The 23,165-nt window shown below is 36.3% G+C and overlaps 1 protein-coding gene across 1 annotated transcript; it reads left to right on the top strand.

Moving 5' to 3' along the window:
* The first annotated feature begins 660 nt into the window (after positions 1-660).
* Positions 661-21,712, top strand: LOC144967578 (tRNA (adenine(58)-N(1))-methyltransferase non-catalytic subunit TRM6-like). Its single transcript, XM_078905026.1, has 12 exons — positions 661-833; positions 3,742-3,878; positions 4,227-4,333; positions 12,597-12,688; positions 13,212-13,292; positions 14,234-14,358; positions 14,838-14,889; positions 15,893-16,253; positions 18,477-18,565; positions 19,240-19,342; positions 20,187-20,273; positions 21,491-21,712. Exons 1-12 carry the CDS (start codon positions 736-738, stop codon positions 21,584-21,586), a joined length of 1,428 nt encoding a protein of 475 aa, XP_078761152.1. The 5' UTR covers positions 661-735; the 3' UTR covers positions 21,587-21,712.
* The last annotated feature ends 1,453 nt before the right edge of the window (positions 21,713-23,165 follow it).

The following is a 23,165-nucleotide window of genomic DNA, read 5'->3' as shown; positions in this document are numbered from 1 at the left end:
GTATGCTCCGGTGTATGGGGTGACTTTTTAATTCAGAAAAGTGAGTGGAGCAGGCACTTATGTTGGTAACAACAAGATATGAAGTGAATAGAAAAGTGCCAGAAGACAATAGAGAATAAAAATTTTTATTCCCTATTGTCTTCTGGCACTTTTCTATTCACTTCATATCTTGTTGTTACCAACATAAGTGCCTGCTCCACTCACTTTTCTGAATTAAAAATTCACCCCATACACCGGAGCATACTCAATGTCTCAATCGTTTCTATGTTATATGTTTGTGTTGAGAATATTGGCTACTAAGCTTAACTGCTGGTCAAAATTATTCGCGATGGTGGTGTACGAATGAATCGGCGGTCTCAAGAAGTGGGTGAGAGAGGGATCTAGTAATGACTTTGAGTTTGAAACGAATATTTTTGTGTTCGTGGATAGCTCACACGGTAGAACCACGCTCTTACCTGCCAGGCGGAGTTGTCGTACCAATAAGGTCGCAGGTTCAAACCCCACCACCGCCGCGAAAAAAATTTTTATTCTCTATTGTCTTCTGGCACTTTTCTATTCACTTCATATCTTGTTGTTACCAACATAAGTGCCTGCTCCACTCACTTTTCTGAATTAAAGATGCACCAAAGAGAAATAACTACGAGTGATGAAAATCACTTCAAAACGAAAACGAAAGTTAGATATTGCTTCATTGCTTCCTTGTGCTCCTTTATCGACCGAAGAATTGTTGGTAAAATGGATGAAATGACGGATGACAATCTCATCAAAGAAAAGGACAACGTAATATTTAAAAGAAATGATGCTTGTAGATCCTTTCAGATCCGAAAAAATAGGTAAAACTAAAACAATTAATCATCACATCCACTCCCAACTCCACCCCCGGGTCTATACTCTATGGCTGCCTCTATTCTCACCCCCCCCCCCCCCCCCCCCTTGGATTACCGAAAAAAACGTCGCCGGCTTTTTGCGATTTGGATTTGATTGATTTTTTTTTAAATTGTGCAACTTGTGACAAGAAACTTAACAAATTACTGCATTACAACCTTTGGATTAAACATACAACAATTGTGGACTACTATGAAGACTAGCATCCTAGACTAGGGGGGTGAGAATAGTCACTTCGATACTTCTATATGCTATCCTAGCTATTCTTCCACTTTGACAGTCTAGAAATCTATACAATAGAAGACTAGATATAACTTTCCTTTTCCTTGAAAGGACATCAATCACATGTCAATAAAATCAATAATGAAATTGCCCATACTTTTGAGGGGTTTCTACAGATTTTAAAAATATATTGTGATTATTGTGTCATCATTGTCATTCACACGGAAAGGGTCGAATTGGTTGGATGGCTTTCTGAAAATGACTATCACAGTCAATGTTCTTCTTCTTGCGTAGCAACTTGCCACAAAAGCATCAATTGTAGTGGCTTCGGTCACTTTAGCGTCAAGCTGGTTCCAGTCTCTGACCGTACGCGGCAAGAAGGAAAAACCACAGTATTGTGTTCTGTGTGTTATGAGGCTGTATTGGTTGTTGTTACCTCTTCTCTGTCTCAAAGGTGCTGGTATTAGTTTTTTCTTGATGACTGGGCATTCAGTGAGGTGGTGCTTGATCTTAAATAACATGGTTAATCTTGCTGATTTTCTGCGGTGTTCTAATTTCGGCCACTGTAGTTTTTCCAGCATGTCTGATACACTTGAGGTGTTGTGATGTCTGTTCAGGACGTAGCGTGCAGCTCTTCTTTGCACTGATTCTATTTTTGAGACGTATTTTTGGGTGTGGGGATCCCAAACAGTGGAAGCATATTCCAGAACAGGTCTTACAAATGTTTTGTATGCCTTTTCCTTGATTTTCGAGGAGCTAATTTTTAGGTTACGCCTTAAAAATCCCAGTGTTTTGTTTGCCTTACTTGTGATCTTGTTAATATGCTCATCCCATGTTAGGTCTTTTTTCATGCTAACACCAATATATTTTGCAACATTCACTGTCTCCAATGTATGTCCATATTTGTTTGTTCAATCTTATTGACGCCATATTAAAAAAAAACAAAACTTTTTCTTCTCTAAGTGTATATCATATTGCAAATGTTATCAATTTACCATCCCTCCTCCTTTTTTTGTCAAAGAAAAAAATCCTAAAGGTAAAAGAAAGAAATTCTTGTGAATGGGTAGGAAGGAGAATAAAGAGTATCATTGATGTTATTATTTTCTTACTCTTATTATGTTCATTGTTCGTGGAAACGCAGATGATCTGAATTGTGAAAGGAGAAGAAGAAAATTTCGGACTCTTCTTTATATATATATTAGACCTGTAAATTCTCAGTCAATTAACTGAAATCAGTCAATTTGTCAAATTCAAATATTTAAAAAAGGAAAGAAAGAAAGAAAGAAAGAAATAAAAAAAGAAAGAATTCACAAATCGTAGTCGAATGACTGTAAAATAATTAGGAGTGTTCCACAGCGCTACGCATAGCTCATGGCGACCGTTTATATTAACGATGTATATATTGCCAAGACAAATCGACGCTTTTTATAAAAGGCGTGTCTGAACACTTCCCTGGGTATTTTCACACATCCTTCGTTAAATTATTTTTTCACTTTCCAATCCGTCGTGATCCCAACTGTAGCCAATTTAAATGAGCCACCGAGCGATAAATTTCACTGTTTCATCTAAGCCAAAATTGACCACATTTACCCTTCGAGTCTCAAAACTATGATAAAGTAAATTGCGAATGCCGCAAGTCCGTTATGTAGACATCTTCAAATCGAAAGGTAGGATAGATTGCTACAAGCACATTTCGATTGCCTCACGTTGTAAACAAACTGGTTGACCGTTTCTTCACTGATTGAGTACCTGATCATAAGGAACAATTATAAGTAGCCTAATTAATTCCCGTGCAAATCAGGACGTTTTTTGGCATTGTTTTGCTCAAGCCCAAGCGAGCTTGCTGTTTTGTGGCGATTTACCTTCATTTCGATTCTTTGAATTTTTCCGCTACGCCTGCCGAAGTTTCTTCTTGATAATTCACTTCTACTTAATAATTCAGTGTATTGGCCTGAAGTCATATTTATTTAAGTTTTTTTTTCTCTGTCATTTACTGATTGAAAATCAAGTTTGCTCATTGCTACATTATTCTAATGTTCTCACAATGGCTGAGCTGTTCGTGGATCGCAATTCAGACTTGTCGAGCATCGATAAAGATGTGAGTCCCGTGAGGAATAAATTCAATTGGTCATGGCTAGAAGTTAAAGGTGATAATGGTGATTATTTTTCTATGTCAAAAAAATTCCAGAGGCAGGAATATGACTTTGATGAAGTCATCTTTACCTATATGAATGACATGCTTATTTAGCATTCCTTCTACATCAAATTATGGCAGTCATACTTCCAGTAAGAAATAACACCCACTATTTTGATATATTGTATTTATCACTCTCCTCTCCAATGATGCCCTTATTTTAAAAAAAAATAATTGAATCTTCAGTTTGTCGAAGAGTTTCAGTCAATTTTTATAGAGCTCATTTACAGGTCTAATATATATATATTATCACCGTACAGTGAAAATAGCCTAAAACACTATTTTCACCGTACGGTGAAAATAGTCAGCCATATATATATATATATATATATATATATATATATATATATATATATATATAAAAATACAATATATATATATATATTGTATTTTTTTTCTACTGGAAAGCCATTTGTTCAACTTTTTCATTATTTTCACAGGCAAGTCTACTTTGAGAAGCAGAAGTTCAGTGTTGATGAGCTGATTGGACAAACATATGGATCAACATTTGAGATTGATAAAGGCAAGCTTGTCAAAGTGGACACCAAAAAGTCTGCATCAGAGTTTGATTCAAATGGTAAACAAAGATAAATTCTCACTTTTTGAAATCTCAAAATAAACTATACTTGCAATCATCAATTATGTTCTCATTGTGAATAACTGAGTACAGACTGTGATGGGTTAGGAGAAGATGGTCGTATAACAGATTGTGCTATCACCTTTGACGATCTGGTCTTATGTCCTGTTATGGAATTTTATTATCGTAACATTTGTTTGTCACTTTGTTAGTCTGCCCAAAAATGAGTAATTCTTGAATTGTTTTGGTCTTTATTTGAAAAATAAAGTTTTATCCATGTATTATATATGTATTATATTTTTAGATGTTTTTAATCAAATATCTATCTTTTAAATTCTGAATACTCAGTCCAAGAACCCAGTACAGACAATCGAGATTTACAAGATTTGGATTCCAATCAAAAACTGTCTAAAGACGACATTATGAAAATGAAGGAGGAGGGTGTTGCTGGAGAGGTAAAATAACATTTTTATATAAAAAGAGGAATGGGAGGAAAAATATATTTTCCTTTGCTAACAAAGTAACTAAAATATAAGAAAAGCAGACATAAACTTTTAAAAAAGTCTTGTATAAGCTCATCATAATTTGATTTATGTCAAGAGATTGCTATGTATATTCTTTGTATCCATACAATACGCTTTTTGACTTACAATTAGGTCCACCTTTAGTAAGTATGTCTTATCTTGATGATGTATCATTTGATCCTTCTCCTTGAATTAATATTTTAGTTTTACTTTCAGTTGTGATACCCCCTTTAACTTTTATCAAAAGTGTAACATTAGTCAACAAACCGCTTTTAGTTCCTTCCAACATAAAATAAAGGATTTCATCTTGTATACCCAGAATCTGCTTGCTATGTGGGCTTTGTGTATTATATGAAAAGTAACATTCAATCTTAATCCATTCAACCCTGTTCTTTGCAAAGGAGAGTTGTTTGTCCAAAATATTTGTCCCTTTTTTTATTTGATTGAAGTCTCTCAATATTTCATTATTCTTGTAGTTTAATCCTGGTGATGTCTTTTCTCTTGTAGTTTCAAGGTTTCTTTGATATGTATTATAATCAAATGGTCAGTTAAGGTAAACATTAGATATATATCTCTCTCTTTACGATTTTTTGCCATGTTCCAAGAATTCTATTTTAATTTTTACAAAAAACATGTATAAAAATGCAATTTTCAGTTGCTCGGTGTAATGAATCGGGCTGCTCTCGGAAAGTCAGCAGAGCCTGATAACCCAAAACGTCAACATAAAGAAAAGACTAGGAGAACGATAGACAGAAGGAACTCGTGATAAGTTCCCTGGGAAATCAGGCCAATGCACTGAGCCTAACCTGAACAGAGGAGAGAGAAAGAAGAAGCCTATGTTTCACAGCTAGACAATGGTAGCGGAATAACAATGATAAAATATAGAACATCAAGATTAACAAACACAACACGTTTATTACAGAAACTAAGTTACATCTACAACACAAATAGGTGTGACACAGCTCTACTTATCCATTCATCCTGCTTGTCTCTCTCCTGCCATCCATGAAGAAGGAACACCACTATAATAAAATAAGATAAAACACGACCGCTGGCACTATTGTGTCCAGCTCATCAAATCTTAAAGTACTCCCTCTGACTTCCTGTGCCTCGCTTTATATGGTGATGGTTCAAACCCCCTGATTGGGTGGTGTTCAGAAAATAATAATAATAATAATAATAATAATAATAATCTTTATTGTCCAAATTAAAGGCAATTCATGTGAGGTAAACAATGCTCAGTTTGGTTCATGGTATGAACATCAACACATTTACAAATACAGACACAGCCATACACGAACATACACGCTTGCACATTGTTTCTACACGTGTATACAAAAGAAATGAGCGTACATACAAACACATATACATACATACATACATACATACATACATACATGCAGACATACATACAAACCAGCATATCATCGTATATGCATGCCTACATTCATACATACATACATACATACATACATATATACATACACACAGACACACACACAGACAGATAGAACGATACGATATATTTGCTGGGACAGCAGATAACCATATTATAAATATAGTGTCTTATATTAAGAAGAAGATGGCAATGATTGTGATGATGATGATGATGATGATGATGATGATGATGATGATGATGATGATGATGATGATGATGATGATGATGACTACGATAATGATGATGATGATGATGATGATGATGATGATGATGATGATGATGATGATGATGATGATGATGATGATAACGACGGCGGCAATGTCGATGATGATGATTCACGACACTGCTTCTCGTTATTTTCATTGGTTGTCTCATTTTTCCACAGAAGATTTGTTAATTAATTTTATGGCGGTTGGAATGAAGGTTGTCTTATGTCGATTTGTCCGACATTTTGCTTCTAGATACCGTCTTCCGGAGCGCAGAAGTTGGAATTTTTCGTTCAGCGGATGCCTCTTTTCGTTGATAATGTTAAAAGATTTCTTCTCAACTGCATTAATATAAGTTGTGTCAAGGCTTCTAAGGTCTGTGTTAATTATTTTTGAAGCCTCTCTGAGGGTTCTATGTAGTTTGGATTTTTCTTTTGTTCCACAGCTTCCATACCACGTTGTGATGCCAAACGAAACGATACTCAATATTAATGACTTGTAGATTTGTATCATGGTCTTTCTGTTCACATTGAAAGACCTTAATTTTCTGAGTATATACAAGCGCTGGTTACATTTTTTGATGACATTGTTGGTGTGCGATTCAAATCTTAGACTGTTATCTATAATTACACCAAGGTATTTAAACGTTTCAACAGTTTCAACCGCCTGATTGTTAATTTTTGTTATTTGTCTTGCTCTTTTTCCTATTTTTCTGTGATCAAACAGTTGTTCCTTTGTTTTTGTTACATTGAGCTCTAGACAGTTATCGGCACACCATTTGCTGAATTTACTAACTTGCTCAGTGTATTTAAATTCGGAGACGGAATCATTGAGCAGGCCGAGTATTGCGGTGTCATCAGCATACTTGATGAGTTGGCAGTTATCAAAGCTAGCCACACAATCGTTTGTATAGAGGATGTAAAGTAGAGGTGAGCTTACAACAAGATATGAAGTGAATAGAAAAGTGCCAGAAGACAATAGAGAATAAAAATTTTTCGCGGCGGTGGTGGGGTTTGAACCTGCGACCTTATTGGTACGACAACTCCGCCTGGCAGGTGAGAGCGTGGCTCTACCGTGTGAGCTATCCACGAACACAAAAATATTCGTTTCAAACCCAAAGTCATTACTAGATCCCTTCTCTCACCCACTTCTTGAGACCGCCGATTCGTTCGTACACCACCATCGCGAATAATTTTGACCAGCAGTTAAGCTTAATAGCCAATATTCTCAACACAAACATATAACATAGAAACGATTGAGACAGTGAGTATGCTCCGGTGTATGGGGTGAATTTTTAATTCAGAAAAGTGAGTGGAGCAGGCACTTATGTTGGTAACAACAAGATATGAAGTGAATAGAAAAGTGCCAGAAGACAATAGAGAATAAAAATTTTTCGCGGCGGTGGTGGGGTTTGAACCTGCGACCTTATTGGTACGACAACTCCGCCTGGCAGGTGAGAGCGTGGCTCTACCGTGTGAGCTATCCACGAACACAAAAATATTCGTTTCAAACCCAAAGTCATTACTAGATCCCTTCTCTCACCCACTTCTTGAGACCGCCGATTCGTTCGTACACCACCATCGCGAATAATTTTGACCAGCAGTTAAGCTTAATAGCCAATATTCTCAACACAAACATATAACATAGAAACGATTGAGACAGTGAGTATGCTCCGGTGTATGGGGTGAATTTTTAATTCAGAAAAGTGAGTGGAGCAGGCACTTATGTTGGTAACAACAAGATATGAAGTGAATAGAAAAGTGCCAGAAGACAATAGAGAATAAAAATTTTTCGCGGCGGTGGTGGGGTTTGAACCTGCGACCTTATTGGTACGACAACTCCGCCTGGCAGGTGAGAGCGTGGCTCTACCGTGTGAGCTATCCACGAACACAAAAATATTCGTTTCAAACCCAAAGTCATTACTAGATCCCTTCTCTCACCCACTTCTTGAGACCGCCGATTCGTTCGTACACCACCATCGCGAATAATTTTGACCAGCAGTTAAGCTTAATAGCCAATATTCTCAACACAAACATATAACATAGAAACGATTGAGACAGTGAGTATGCTCCGGTGTATGGGGTGAATTTTTAATTCAGAAAAGTGAGTGGAGCAGGCACTTATGTTGGTAACAACAAGATATGAAGTGAATAGAAAAGTGCCAGAAGACAATAGAGAATAAAAATTTTTCGCGGCGGTGGTGGGGTTTGAACCTGCGACCTTATTGGTACGACAACTCCGCCTGGCAGGTGAGAGCGTGGCTCTACCGTGTGAGCTATCCACGAACACAAAAATATTCGTTTCAAACCCAAAGTCATTACTAGATCCCTTCTCTCACCCACTTCTTGAGACCGCCGATTCGTTCGTACACCACCATCGCGAATAATTTTGACCAGCAGTTAAGCTTAATAGCCAATATTCTCAACACAAACATATAACATAGAAACGATTGAGACAGTGAGTATGCTCCGGTGTATGGGGTGAATTTTTAATTCAGAAAAGTGAGTGGAGCAGGCACTTATGTTGGTAACAACAAGATATGAAGTGAATAGAAAAGTGCCAGAAGACAATAGAGAATAAAAATTTTTCGCGGCGGTGGTGGGGTTTGAACCTGCGACCTTATTGGTACGACAACTCCGCCTGGCAGGTGAGAGCGTGGCTCTACCGTGTGAGCTATCCACGAACACAAAAATATTCGTTTCAAACCCAAAGTCATTACTAGATCCCTTCTCTCACCCACTTCTTGAGACCGCCGATTCGTTCGTACACCACCATCGCGAATAATTTTGACCAGCAGTTAAGCTTAATAGCCAATATTCTCAACACAAACATATAACATGAAACGATTGAGACAGTGAGTATGCTCCGGTGTATGGGGTGAATTTTTAATTCAGAAAAGTGAGTGGAGCAGGCACTTATGTTGGTAACAACAAGATATGAAGTGAATAGAAAAGTGCCAGAAACAATAGAGAATAAAAATTTTTCGCGGCGGTGGTGGGGTTTGAACCTGCGACCTTATTGGTACGACAACTCCGCCTGGCAGGTGAGAGCGTGGCTTACGTGTGAGCTATCCACGAACACAAAAATATTCGTTTCAAACCCAAAGTCATTACTAGATCCCTTCTCTCACCCACTTCTTGAGACCGCCGATTCGTTCGTACACCACCATCGCGAATAATTTTGACCAGCAGTTAAGCTTAATAGCCAAATCTCAAACATAAACATATAACATAGAAACGATTGAGACAGTGAGTATGCTCCGGTGTATGGGTGAATTTTTAATTCAGAAAAGTGAGTGAGCAGGCACTATGTTGGTAACAACAAGATATGAAGTGAATAGAAAAGTGCCAGAAGACAATAGAGAATAAAAATTTTTCGCGGCGGTGGTGGGTTTGAACCTGCGACCTTATGGTACGACAACTCCGCCTGGCAGAGTGAGAGCGTGGCTCTAACCGTGTGAGCTATCCACGAACACAAAAATATTCGTTTCAAACCCAAAGTCATTACTAGATCCCTTCTCTCACCCACTTCTTGAGACCGCCGATTCGTTCGTACACCACCATCGCGAATAATTTTGACCAAAAAAAATTTTTATTCTCTATTGTCTTCTGGCACTTTTCTATTCACTTCATATCTTGTTGTTACCAACATAAGTGCCTGCTCCACTCACTTTTCTGAATTAAAAATTCACCCCATACACCGGAGCATACTCACTGTCTCAATCGTTTCTATGTTATATGTTTGTGTTGAGAATATTGGCTATTAAGCTTAACTGCTGGTCAAAATTATTCGCGATGGTGGTGTACGAACGAATCGGCGGTCTCAAGAAGTGGGTGAGAGAAGGGATCTAGTAATGACTTTGGGTTTGAAACGAATATTTTTGTGTTCGTGGATAGCTCACACGGTAGAGCCACGCTCTCACCTGCCAGGCGGAGTTGTCGTACCAATAAGGTCGCAGGTTCAAACCCCACCACCGCCGCGAAAAATTTTTATTCTCTATTGTCTTCTGGCACTTTTCTATTCACTTCATATCTTGTTGTTACCAACATAAGTGCCTGCTCCACTCACTTTTCTGAATTAAAAATTCACCCCATACACCGGAGCATACTCACTGTCTCAATCGTTTCTATGTTATATGTTTGTGTTGAGAATATTGGCTATTAAGCTTAACTGCTGGTCAAAATTATTCGCGATGGTGGTGTACGAACGAATCGGCGGTCTCAAGAAGTGGGTGAGAGAAGGGATCTAGTAATGACTTTGGGTTTGAAACGAATATTTTTGTGTTCGTGGATAGCTCACACGGTAGAGCCACGCTCTCACCTGCCAGGCGGAGTTGTCGTACCAATAAGGTCGCAGGTTCAAACCCCACCACCGCCGCGAAAAATTTTTATTCTCTATTGTCTTCTGGCACTTTTCTATTCACTTCATATCTTGTTGTTACCAACATAAGTGCCTGCTCCACTCACTTTTCTGAATTAAAAATTCACCCCATACACCGGAGCATACTCACTGTCTCAATCGTTTCTATGTTATATGTTTGTGTTGAGAATATTGGCTATTAAGCTTAACTGCTGGTCAAAATTATTCGCGATGGTGGTGTACGAACGAATCGGCGGTCTCAAGAAGTGGGTGAGAGAAGGGATCTAGTAATGACTTTGGGTTTGAAACGAATATTTTTGTGTTCGTGGATAGCTCACACGGTAGAGCCACGCTCTCACCTGCCAGGCGGAGTTGTCGTACCAATAAGGTCGCAGGTTCAAACCCCACCACCGCCGCGAAAAAATTTTTATTCTCTATTGTCTTCTGGCACTTTTCTATTCACTTCATATCTTGTTGTTACCAACATAAGTGCCTGCTCCACTCACTTTTCTGAATTAAAAATTCACCCCATACACCGGAGCATACTCACTGTCTCAATCGTTTCTATGTTATATGTTTGTGTTGAGAATATTGGCTATTAAGCTTAACTGCTGGTCAAAATTATTCGCGATGGTGGTGTACGAACGAATCGGCGGTCTCAAGAAGTGGGTGAGAGAAGGGATCTAGTAATGACTTTGGGTTTGAAACGAATATTTTTGTGTTCGTGGATAGCTCACACGGTAGAGCCACGCTCTCACCTGCCAGGCGGAGTTGTCGTACCAATAAGGTCGCAGGTTCAAACCCCACCACCGCCGCGAAAAATTTTTATTCTCTATTGTCTTCTGGCACTTTTCTATTCACTTCATATCTTGTTGTTACCAACATAAGTGCCTGCTCCACTCACTTTTCTGAATTAAAAATTCACCCCATACACCGGAGCATACTCACTGTCTCAATCGTTTCTATGTTATATGTTTGTGTTGAGAATATTGGCTATTAAGCTTAACTGCTGGTCAAAATTATTCGCGATGGTGGTGTACGAACGAATCGGCGGTCTCAAGAAGTGGGTGAGAGAAGGGATCTAGTAATGACTTTGGGTTTGAAACGAATATTTTTGTGTTCGTGGATAGCTCACACGGTAGAGCCACGCTCTCACCTGCCAGGCGGAGTTGTCGTACCAATAAGGTCGCAGGTTCAAACCCCACCACCGCCGCGAAAAATTTTTATTCTCTATTGTCTTCTGGCACTTTTCTATTCACTTCATATCTTGTTGTTACCAACATAAGTGCCTGCTCCACTCACTTTTCTGAATTAAAAAGGTGAGCTTACACACCCTTGTGGGCATCCGTTTGAAAGAGTTTTTACTGATGATATATTTGAGCCTACTCTGACATGTTGGGGGCGATCGATGAGAAAGTTGTTAAACCTAGCAACTCGAGGAGGGTACGGCCAAATCCAGACTCATTTGGGTTATGTCCTAGCAACCAGTGCCAGGGCATAACCAGTGTTGCCACCCTTAAGTAAAAAATGCGTATTTTTACGCATTTTCATTCATTGTGCACATTTTTCTGAGGATTGTACGCATGATTAAATTTCTATTATTTAAGCATTTTTAGCATTAATGCACTTTTTGGTGTCCTTACACACTAAATGTTTCTTGACCCATCAGAATTATACATGGATCTGGAAGTTGATACTATCTATTATCTATAAAGTGTAAGCTTATTCATTTTTTCAAATATTGATTATATCGTTGCTAGTGTGGTCTAATTGCTCATTATCAGATTTAGTGCTAATTATCGAGTTTGCAGAATTGTACGCATTTGTTCAAAATCTTACTCATTTTGGCTCTCCATTGTACACATTTACATGGGCTAGGGTTGGCAGCACTGCATAACACTCAGATTTGTCTTGTATACAATAAAACGCTCTATTGCTTTGAAAATTAGAAATAACTCTCTCTTTACATTTGAATACTAACTTATGTCTCAATAAATCCAATGAAATTTTTACGCTGGAAAATAATTTTAATTTTAATTTAAGACAGGGATATCTTATTATTCCTCTAAATTATTTTTGAAATCCAGTCATGGATAGATTCTAAAGGTCGTAATTTATCTTTTTAGAGCTTCAGAAAGTCAACGTTTTTGTGTTTATATTCATTTTGAACATTTTTTTTGTCATCTTCCAGAAAATTATTGAAGAATTGATTGAGAACAGTGAGACATTCAAAACCAAAACAGAATTTTCTCAAGCTAAGTATCTAAAGAAAAAGAAGAAAAGGTGAGAAAACGGGTGGTAGATGATGTTTCTGTTGATTCCTCTGGATTGATTTTGATTATAATTTGTTTTTAGTTTGGATGTTTTATCATTATTTTATGGTAATGCATGTGTTCTAGTCATCATTGTTCTAAAGGAAAATACTAGATAATAATAATTATAAAGAGGTCTCCCACAGTACTCACAATTGAGTCCTCTAATCTTTTCACACCAGTATGCATGTTTGTACATCCAATCAATTTCTCTCACTCCTAAGTGCACATGTATAGAAATTCCTATAGACACACACTTACGAGGACAAATTGATTTATACGATTAGTATTTAATTACAAGTATTCATTTGATGGCTTTAGTTATATGTGGTGCTATTTTGTCAATTGTATTTTTTTTCGAAATGAAATTCATTTAGAATATTGTAAGCTTCAAAAGTAAAAAACAAAAACAAACAAAACCAATGACAAAAAGACATTAACTGCCGCTTTAAATTTGAAAACAATAAAAATAACAAACATTTTTCTCTTTTCAGACACATTATATCCTTCACGGTTTTACGACCAACACCTCGTCTTGTACTCAAGATCTATGCCAAAGAACCACAGAAAATTTGGTATGCTTCTTTATTTTTTTTAGAAGGAATAATTATAATACAGATATAATGGTAAAATCTCATTGTGTGACTATGGGTCTAGTGATATGACACTGGTCTTTGGATTGGAATGTCCAGGGTTCGAGTCCTCTCTGAAAGTGCATAGTTGAGTCTTTGGAAAAGGCTCTGTACTCACATTCTCTCACTCTTCAAGTAGTCGTATTTTTGAAAAAGGTCTTTGGGCTATCACTGCAAAATTCACAAATCCTCTTGGAACAAAACTAATATAAAACCTATATGTCTACTTTCTTAATTAAGTCAATTGCTTTGTTGAATGTTCCTGTATCAATGATTTCTGGGGGTAATTTCGTAAATGGTTATGAGGGAAAAATTGAATCTAGGTTCTTGCAAGTGAATGTGTGTATTTTGTGGGTTTGATTCCTCTTTACTGTATTTGTTTGATGGTTTTTTAAAAATATAATCTGTGATTTGAATCACTGCTGATTTTTGAAAAACGTACATAATGGGATATTTTAGAACTGCTTTTTACAGACCTTCATTCAACCCCATGACCAGTTGATCATCGGGGGACATGCAGGATGCAGACTTCACAACCTTACGTCATTCGTCACGGTCTCTGGCCTTTTCCAGTAGGCTATTGAGATTCAGGCCTGCCCACTTTGATGTTGTCTTGCCATAGTTTTTTTCTGTCTTTCTCTTCTCCTCTGTCCCTCTTCATCGCCCTGCATGGCATCCTTGCACAGATTATCATGGCGGACAGTGTGTCCAAACCATGACAATTTCTTTCTTTTGACTATTGACAATAGTGATTTGTGTCCTTCTGCTCGATACAAATATCCTTATTAGTTCCTGTGCTGCAAATAAGGAACTCTCAGGATTTTCTTATAGCACTTATTTTGAAAAGCATAGATTCGCAGACCCTATTTCTTTATTTTCTGCAGCAATTTACGTGCTGACACCCTTTCGCAGATGTTAAACTACAGCAATATAATGTGTGGGAGTAATGTGGCCATAGTGGAGACATGTCAAGGTCTGGTGATGTCCTGTGTTCTTCAAAGACTGGGAGGTAACTGACTCTTTTGATTGTTTTTTTTTTTTGGTGTCTGTGTGCGTGTGTGTGTGTGTGTGTGTGTGTGTGTGAGTGTGTATTAACATGTTTTGAAATGTAATTTATATACTCATATTTGATGATTATATTTGTACTGTGAGCCTGTTGCATGTATATGTATGTATTGAGTGTCTGTGCGTATGCTACAGTGCCATGTGAAGGATATGCTTTGTTTCTTTGACAGGGTGTTGTTTATGATGACCTTCAGTGCATTATTAACCAAAAACAAATACTTTTATTTGGACAATAAAGATTCTTCTTCTTCTCCTTCTTATTTCTTTTTAGATTAACTCTTAATTGACACAATGGCAAATGAAGAGTCTATACTATTTTCAAGCTGTAGTAGTGGAATGTAAAAGGAATAAGACATGTATGATATCACATGGAAGGGGTAATTTTCATAGCTACTGATGGACATTTTTCATTTGAAATTACAGGTCAAGGAAAACTTATTCAGCTTATTCCAAGCAGTGACAATCAAGTTTGCCGGTAAAATGTGCCATGTTTTGTGATCTGCATTGAAAATGTTGTTGCTTGGAGCTCGAAGAAATAAATGACAATAGGAAACTGAATGGAAGCTTCTATTTAATAAACAAAAACAAGATAATGTGGACGTTTTGGGTTTCCCCTTCATCAACAAAACATGAATGAAACACTGTTTTGGTCATCAAATTGAAGCTTCCATTCTATGTCCTATTGTAAAATATTTTGAGGAAACCACATTGTGTATAATGCCCTGCTAATGTTGCAACATTGAACCTTTGAATCTATGGTGCTTTGTCCTGCCAGTGATACAGAATCATTTATTTGAATATCAATTCTTTGATAATTTTTTCAACATTTTATTTATAACATTATTTAGATAAATGTATTTATATACATGTATTATATTATCTAAGGTTATTTGAGCGGACTATCCATATTTGAATTTTAAGGTTGTTGTCATAACTTAGTTTCAGTGCAACATTTTATGTACTGAAGAAAGTTTCAGTCAGTGAAATTTTTTCTTTTTCTTCCTTTTTTGGACGAAATTTGCGAGAATATTAAATAGTATACAGTTTGCTTGACTATCTATTTTTATACCAAGAGAGAAAGAAAATGCCAATCACAGTCTAATCCTTTCATTTATTTATTTATTTTGATAAATTTTAAGCAAAAGAGAAATATTAAAAATCAAACACCCAGTCAATCATTTAAATTTAATATTGTGTCCCCTGGATAAAAAGAAAGAAAAACTTGTGTTTTATATTTAATTTTTTAAAACAAATATGCAAACACATACAATTCCTTATGAAACCATCACCTTATTTAATGTATCCCGACAAGTCGCACATTTGCGAATTATTTTGTCATGAAATTGATAGAATTTTGACTATTTATTTGATTCCTATTTTAAATGTAGGAGCATTGATTTATTGTTAATATTGTGTTGATTAATCAAATTCATTATTTGCCATGTTAACGTTATTAATTTTGACTTTCATTTTTCCAGAAAAGCCATGGACTTCTTTGATTTCTCAAAAGAAGATTTTTCTAACGTTTACAGTTTTCCAATGTCAGTGCTTCATGATTTGAAGGAGAATCATAATCAAATGTTAAATACTACGGATGGTTTGAAAAATGATGATGATGATGTTAACGAAGAAAGTAGTTCGAAGAAAATTGCTTTAGATAAAGAATCAGAGAAACCTAATCTTGAGGAAACTGAAGTAAGAAAAGAAGATGGAACTTTTGTCAATGATAGCTCTCACAGTCATAATACAGGAGATACTGAAGGACCTGATAATAATGATGGTGGTGATTGTGAAGAGGGTGGGGCCGATGTTGCTGAGAACAGTGCGGAATCAAAACCAGTAAGTTATATTTGATATATTGTATATTGGTTAAATGGTATTGGGGAAGAGAAAAGGAAACAAAGTGAAGGTGGCAAAGATATCAAAACACTGCTGCACAGTGACAAAACATATTTTAAAATTTGGCCAGAAAACTTTTTTTTTCTTCATTTAATGTTAAATAAAGATGACACCATTGGACGCTAATCTTTGTTCTTAGTCTAGCATTGCAAGAAGAGTAAAAGTTTTTTGGCAAAAATTAAAATAGCTGGTAAAATAAAAGGAGTAAAAATGACTCTTATAAAAGATACAACACAAAGTAAACTACGTTTCGGCCTTTGACCTTCTTCAGGTAAACAAGGAAACATGTTATGTATGAGAAGAAGAGGACTGTTTGTTCAGTGTGGCATAACAGTGCAATAATATATCCGTTAGTCTTGAAGGACAAAAGTGGGTTTTCCCATAAATTTAAAAAACTCGTATGCTCAATTTACGAGAAGCATGCTTCGTTCACTTAAAATGTACTACACTCCAGCATGGTTTCCTTGAACTCCTTGGGACATGTAAAAATGTTCTGAGGAAACCATGCCTTTCCATAACGTTTTGATGGGAGGGGTCAGTGAGGCTCCACAGTTTAGACTTTGCCACGCACTGTGTGTGAGTGACTGTGTGTGTCTGCATGTGTATCATATTGTATGCACACATATGCAGTGCAGATAGATCCACACGATATATACATACACAACTGTCAATGCCATAGCAAATCATCAGTGATCAAAATTTCCTGGCGCATATAAAAAAAAAACTATTAATAAATAAATTTTTTTACGTTGGCTGGGTGAAATTAGTTCAAGGAAACCGTGTTCGAGACAAAAATTAGTTTGAGGAGGGAATGGAATGATAACAAAGAACAATAAGGAAAAAAATCGGGACATTTGAATGAGTTCAAGGAAACCGTGCTGGAGTGTATATTTTTCTGACAGTCTGGGCTATAAGTTGTCGCGCCATCCAAATTAAAAAAAAAAATCAATTTATCCTATCATAAGCCGCTCCTGGATAAAAACTGCACCTTCATAAAAATATTAGCATTAGCGATGCATGATTTCTGTCGTGTTTATTTGTTACAATATCAAAACAATAGTCATAAAGCCTGCAAACTTGGCCCACATGGACAAAGAAAAATATTAGAACTTCACACAGGGTCGATATCAGGGGGAAAAGTTGTGGCTTTTAGTCTGGAAAATGCGGTATATGCTTCATGGCCAGCCTTATAATCTTAAAATATGGTTTTTAAATAAAAGCTGTCTATTTATTAAAAAATGGCGTCAGAGGAATTTTGTCAAAACCGTTTTTTATTACGGGACGGCTGACTTGTCTTTAAAACTGACCATTTATAACTTGAAGACAACTGTATAAAATATTTTGATATTTCAATTTCGAACAAGCATCATGTCCAATTAGAGCTTACAGATGGGATGTACATAAATGATCACAAAGCCACCAGAACCAGACATGATGATGTAGATGCTATAATGCTTATGACATATTCCAATCCTCTCCAATTATATAGGCCTCTTCATCTCTCTCACACCTGTTCACATCAAAATATGAGCCAATTATTTTAGTTTTTATATTATGTTGTCTGCTCATTGTGTTGATGGGTTTAAATATAACATATAAAACTTTCACCACATATGCTATTATTATTTGGAGACTTTCAATTTTACTATAAATTTTGCAGTTTTCACTGTACCAGACCTCAGCCTCAAGGAGTTTCTTTGTAGCTCTACTTTTAGTCAAAAAATTAAAATCCTTGACAAAAAAGTGTCAAGCGTTAGGAAGATTCGATTCTTAACACGGTGACGTAACAAGGGTTCTTGGTGTCTTGGATTTACTAGATTTAGAAAAGAAAAGCTGGATTTTTTTGGCAAGAAAAATGCAGATTATCATCATGTATCATGTTGTCTTTACCAGAAATCTTTTGTCACAAGAAATTAAAGATAAAAAATTATACATTTTTTGCTCTATAACTAAAAGTGTCCAGTCATATTGTTTGAAAAATCTCATCAGCTGGGATCCTCCTACATCAGAATATTTTTAGCAGTGGTTCACTTGGCAGTGAAAGGGTATATGGACATGTGGTAGCAAGGCTTATGTCCAAGGGATAGTACTCTGATTAGTCTGGATTAGTCATTTTAGCAAACCATGAATTTCTAATATATTTTCTTTTTATCCATCCTATAGTTTGTACCAAATAGGGAAATACAAAAGAGATCAAGGGCTGCTCGACAAAAGGAGGCTGCTGATATAATCATGTCCAAAAAACTTGACTGGTGAGTCTTTGACCCCATCTTACCATGGATGATTATTGTCACTGCTTGATAAATATATATTTTTCTCTTAAAAAAAATCCCTTATTCCTTTTCATGGATATTTTTATTTTATGATTTCTGGTTTAAAAAATATTTTTTCATTCAACGAGTAAAGAATAAAGAAAATTGCATTCTCCTCAGAATGCCCCTTGGTAAAGATGTTCACAGCTTGAATGAAATCAGGAAATATTATGACCTTATTTTGGCAGTAGCAGTAGTTTGACAAAAAATGTTTCATCATTTTAATAAATAAATAAATGTGAAAAATAAATGAAAAATAAATAGATAAATAAATCAATCTACACATCCGGAGAAATATGCAAATTTCCTCATTGGTCTTCTTTTACTTTCTTTTACTACCTCTGAAGTTCTTAGTCCCAATTCCTGCCAATGATTTCTCATTTGTAGTTTTTCAACAACAACGACATATCAAAAACAAAAATAATAATTTTGTTAAGTTTAATTCTGGTTTAATAATTTAATTTTTTCTGTCTGGAAATTTATGACACAATACCAAATGTTTCATCGCCTCATTTATTGTTTGCTAAATATTCCTGGTGTGTAGGCAACTTCTGATAACCCATATTTATAAACCTTCATAAGAAAGCAAATTTGTTTTTTATTATTTGTTTCAGCTTCATCGTTGCATCCAAATACAACCCTGCCCCGATTGTCAAAAACATGATGGAGTTTTTACCAACTTCTCGACCTGTGGTTGTCTTTTGTCAGTTTGTAGAGGTGAGTCTGTACTGTATGGCAGTTGTGTCTGTGCAGAGTTGTGTTATCAAAGGGTTGAGGAATAATTTAAAGGAAAATGAATGAATTTATACTCTGCTCAAAGAAGCTCTGAATGGGCATGATCTATATTACATTTCCATGTGCTCGAGGTCATTGGTCATATAGCAAAATGTGCTCAAAATGACCCACATAGTGAAAAGTGTTCACAGTTTTTGAAATATCTAGAATCATGATTGGTCATTTTGTTCAGCTTGACACATGTGTATGCTTACAACTTTCATAAACAAAGCAGCGTGTTTACATTTCTGAAGAAATATCCAATCGTTGGACAGCAATGAATTGTGATTGATGAATTGGTTGAACGAAAACACGAATATAGATTGCTCCCATTATCAAGCCTTGTCTAACCAGTCTGACACTGTTTCATACACACTTTTTCAAACTGTAATCTTACACCAGTGTCTGTTCCCTAATTTGTCACCACCCACTTCTACATAATGTTATGTGTACCTTCAATGTTGAAAGTACAATAGTAATGGATTGGCTTGGATTAGATGGCTTGGAGTTGAAAAAATAGTTTTTATTACAAAATATGCTGATAAAGATGAATGAAATATTTTAGTTCATATTCCATAATTTAGACTGCAGAAGTTAATTTTTTTAAATCCTTGCATCCTCTTGCAATGATCCATACTCACCCAAAAGAAAAGGTCACAGACATACTAACATCCCCTTAAAAAAATGTCTAAAACTTTCAAATTTTAAGATTTACAATTTTTTAGAATTTATCAGCTAAAACAATTAGCAATATTTCACTATTTCTTTTATGATTTCCTTGTTATAGCCTCTGGTTGAGATTTACACATACATCAAAGAGAAGCACATAGGATTACAGTTGAAGCTTTCAGAGACATGGCTGAGAGAGTACCAGGTGGGTAGGATGTGTATTTTATTTTGTATTTAAATAAAAAGCCATGAGGCCTACGGATTCGTATTATATCTTGGTTCCTGTAGTGTTAAACAGACAGTAGCAATTGCTTGCTATCCTTTGAATAGGCTACATGTGTCTATCACTAAGTACTTTCTGCCAGGTCTAAAAGACCCAGCCTCATAGTCACTGCTTTGGGGAGAGAGAGGTCATAATCTTGTCTTAGCCCCGAGATCGTGCGGCTGTGTGGTTTAGTGGTATGACACTCGCTTTCGGATTGGAAGGTCCTGGGTTCGAGCCTCGCGCTCGACGCATAGTTGAGTCCTTGAAAAGACTCTTTACTCACATTCTCTCACCGTACTCAGGTGTAAAATGAGTACCTGGCCGCGTTGTCTTTGTCCGAAAAATTGTAATATCGCCTAACAGGCGTCATGTCTCGTCCTCCATGTTAAATGTTGCTGTTGACCAGGGACCCCTTGTAAAGCGCTTTGAGCACGTTAAGTGGATATTGCGCTATATAAAAGCTCAATTTTTTTTTTTATTTATTTTTTTTATCAATCAAGGTTCCTTTGTGTCTGATGTGTGTACTCTACCAAGTGAGGTGATGGGATCCCCTTATTAAAATTCTACTTCATTTCTGATCTGAAGCATGAAGACTGCAACCATCTTATGGTTACGCTGCTACTGACTCTATTGATCCATTGTTATTTGAGCAAGGCCACTCATTATTTTTTTTTTTTTTTTATTGAATCGTTGCGGGTGGTTGGATGGGAGCATCACCCTTGAATCATATACCTATGATGTTCGCATGGGTGTACGATCCGATAGTGATGTCGTTTCTTCTTCTCTTTACTAGCCTATCCTGCTTCTTTGGTTTGTGATTGTATTTTTGACAGGGGATATTTTTTTTTCTGTAAATCTTCTGCCTGTTTGTTCTTGGTTATTTATAATTTAGCTTATGATATCTTTAGGTTATGATTTTGATTTACATTTGTACTATTTTTGTTAGATTGCTTGTTTTTTTGTTTCAGCGGTCTCTCATATAACCTCAATTGTGTTGGAAGAGACCTAAAGCAACAAACAAACAAAAAAAATATTGAATCGTTTCTAAGATCATTTAGTGCTTTTCACAAAGTTGTTTCTTTTGTCTTTATTTAAATTTCAAGCATGCTAACCATCCCAATATATAATTTTATTTTGTGATGTCTTTTCCTTTTCAGATATTGCCTCAACGGACACATCCAATGATGAACATGAGTGGCAACGGTGGTTATCTCCTCACCTTCACCACTTGTGCTCCTTCCACGACTTGCTGACTCGGCTAAGATGATTTTAGATTAGGTCTTGAAAAACAAAGTTTGTTGAAAAAAAATCATTTGTTGGATTTATACTGATAGAAAAAAAAAAAATTAAATAAAAATAAAGTTAACATGAGTGAATTAGTTAAATATTGTCACTTCATTTGTCACCTTAAAAGAAACAAAACATAACCCCCCTGCTCCCTCTAAAAAGAAGCAAAAATATAATGTACACAAATGCAAATGAAAAAAAAAAAAAAATATGGGCGTACGAATTCACCATGACCGAGAATTTCAATCTATGCTTGGCCATGTGTTTATTCTGTTACTTTGTATTTTGTTTTTAAGGGTTTTACGGTGCTTGCAACACATTTAGGTCACATCAGCGCCAGTAAAAAGGAAGAAATGGGATAGTCAAGAGTTCTGGAATTACAATTAAAGCACCCAAGAAAAAGTAAGACAAAGGGGAACTGGTTCAAATAGGGAATAGATGTAGATTCCAAGAGCACACTGTCATTTTACTTAGTTTAAGATCACCTAAATGTCTCATCCTGACACAAGTACAGATCCCCGCTTAAGAGGAGCACTCTCAAATGTTTACAATACATAAATGTAAAAAAAAAAACACAAACAAAACAATACATAACAAATGATTAACAAGACAAAAAATGTCATCTCCCAAAACTCTATACATTTGACTGTTTCTCTCCCCGCTAGGGTATCCAGCCAGGGCCAGGACAAAACCGAGTAATCTCATTCCAAGACAAAGACAGAAAGCTTGTTGGAAAACAAATATAGGGGCATAGAAGACACAGACACAGTAAGTGCCTCCCTGCCCACTATGGGAGGTCAGGAACCCCACCCAGTATTTTGTATTTTTATCTTCATATGATCAACAAATCTGAGAATGTTAGTTTTAAATACAAGCTTTTATGTTGTACAAAATGTGCTAAGCACTTTCCAAGAGTTCCCAATTCAATAGCAGTACATCTATTTTTTTAACAAAGTCAGGAACTCATTTTAAAGCTGAATGCAGTGACAGAATGCAAATTAATAGATTTTTTTCAAGGAGTCAACTGTCGACAGCGGAGCTGGAAGCGAGTGTTGTACCACAGTTACAGTGAAAAAAATGTTTTCTTTTGTCTGATGTGAAGTTGTCATGATTGAAGCTCTCTTTGCAAGAACTCCAATTTGGAGTTGATTTGCCAATGGAGTTTGCGAAGGGTCAAGTTCTGATGCATTGAGTTTTCAGTGCATAATAATATAAGGAACAGAGAGTCCACTTAGAGCTTTGTGAATTGAGTAGATCTTGAAATGTGTGATGGAATTGTGAATGGTTGGTATAAACAAGTATTGTCAAATAGGGTAATTTGCCTTTGAGGCATTGAAGAATTTGTTTTGTTGCAGTTAATTTCCTTATTAAAAGATTTGACCTCTTATTAAAGGAAAGAAGTGCTAAATCACAGGTATTTTTTTTTATATAGCGCAATATCCACTAAACGCGCTCAAAGCGCTTTACAAGTAGTCCCTGGCCAACAGCAACACGTAACATGTAGGATGGGACATGAGGCCTATTAGGCGATATTACACTTACAAA

Source organism: Berghia stephanieae, chromosome 1, assembly GCF_034508935.2.
Source record: "Berghia stephanieae isolate SIO BIC M18660-M18661 chromosome 1, UCSD_Bste_1.3, whole genome shotgun sequence".
In the NCBI taxonomy this organism is placed as follows: domain Eukaryota; kingdom Metazoa; phylum Mollusca; class Gastropoda; order Nudibranchia; family Aeolidiidae; genus Berghia; species Berghia stephanieae.
The sequence above is the reverse complement of the archived record's forward strand: the minus strand, read 5'-3'. Positions and strand labels throughout refer to the sequence as shown.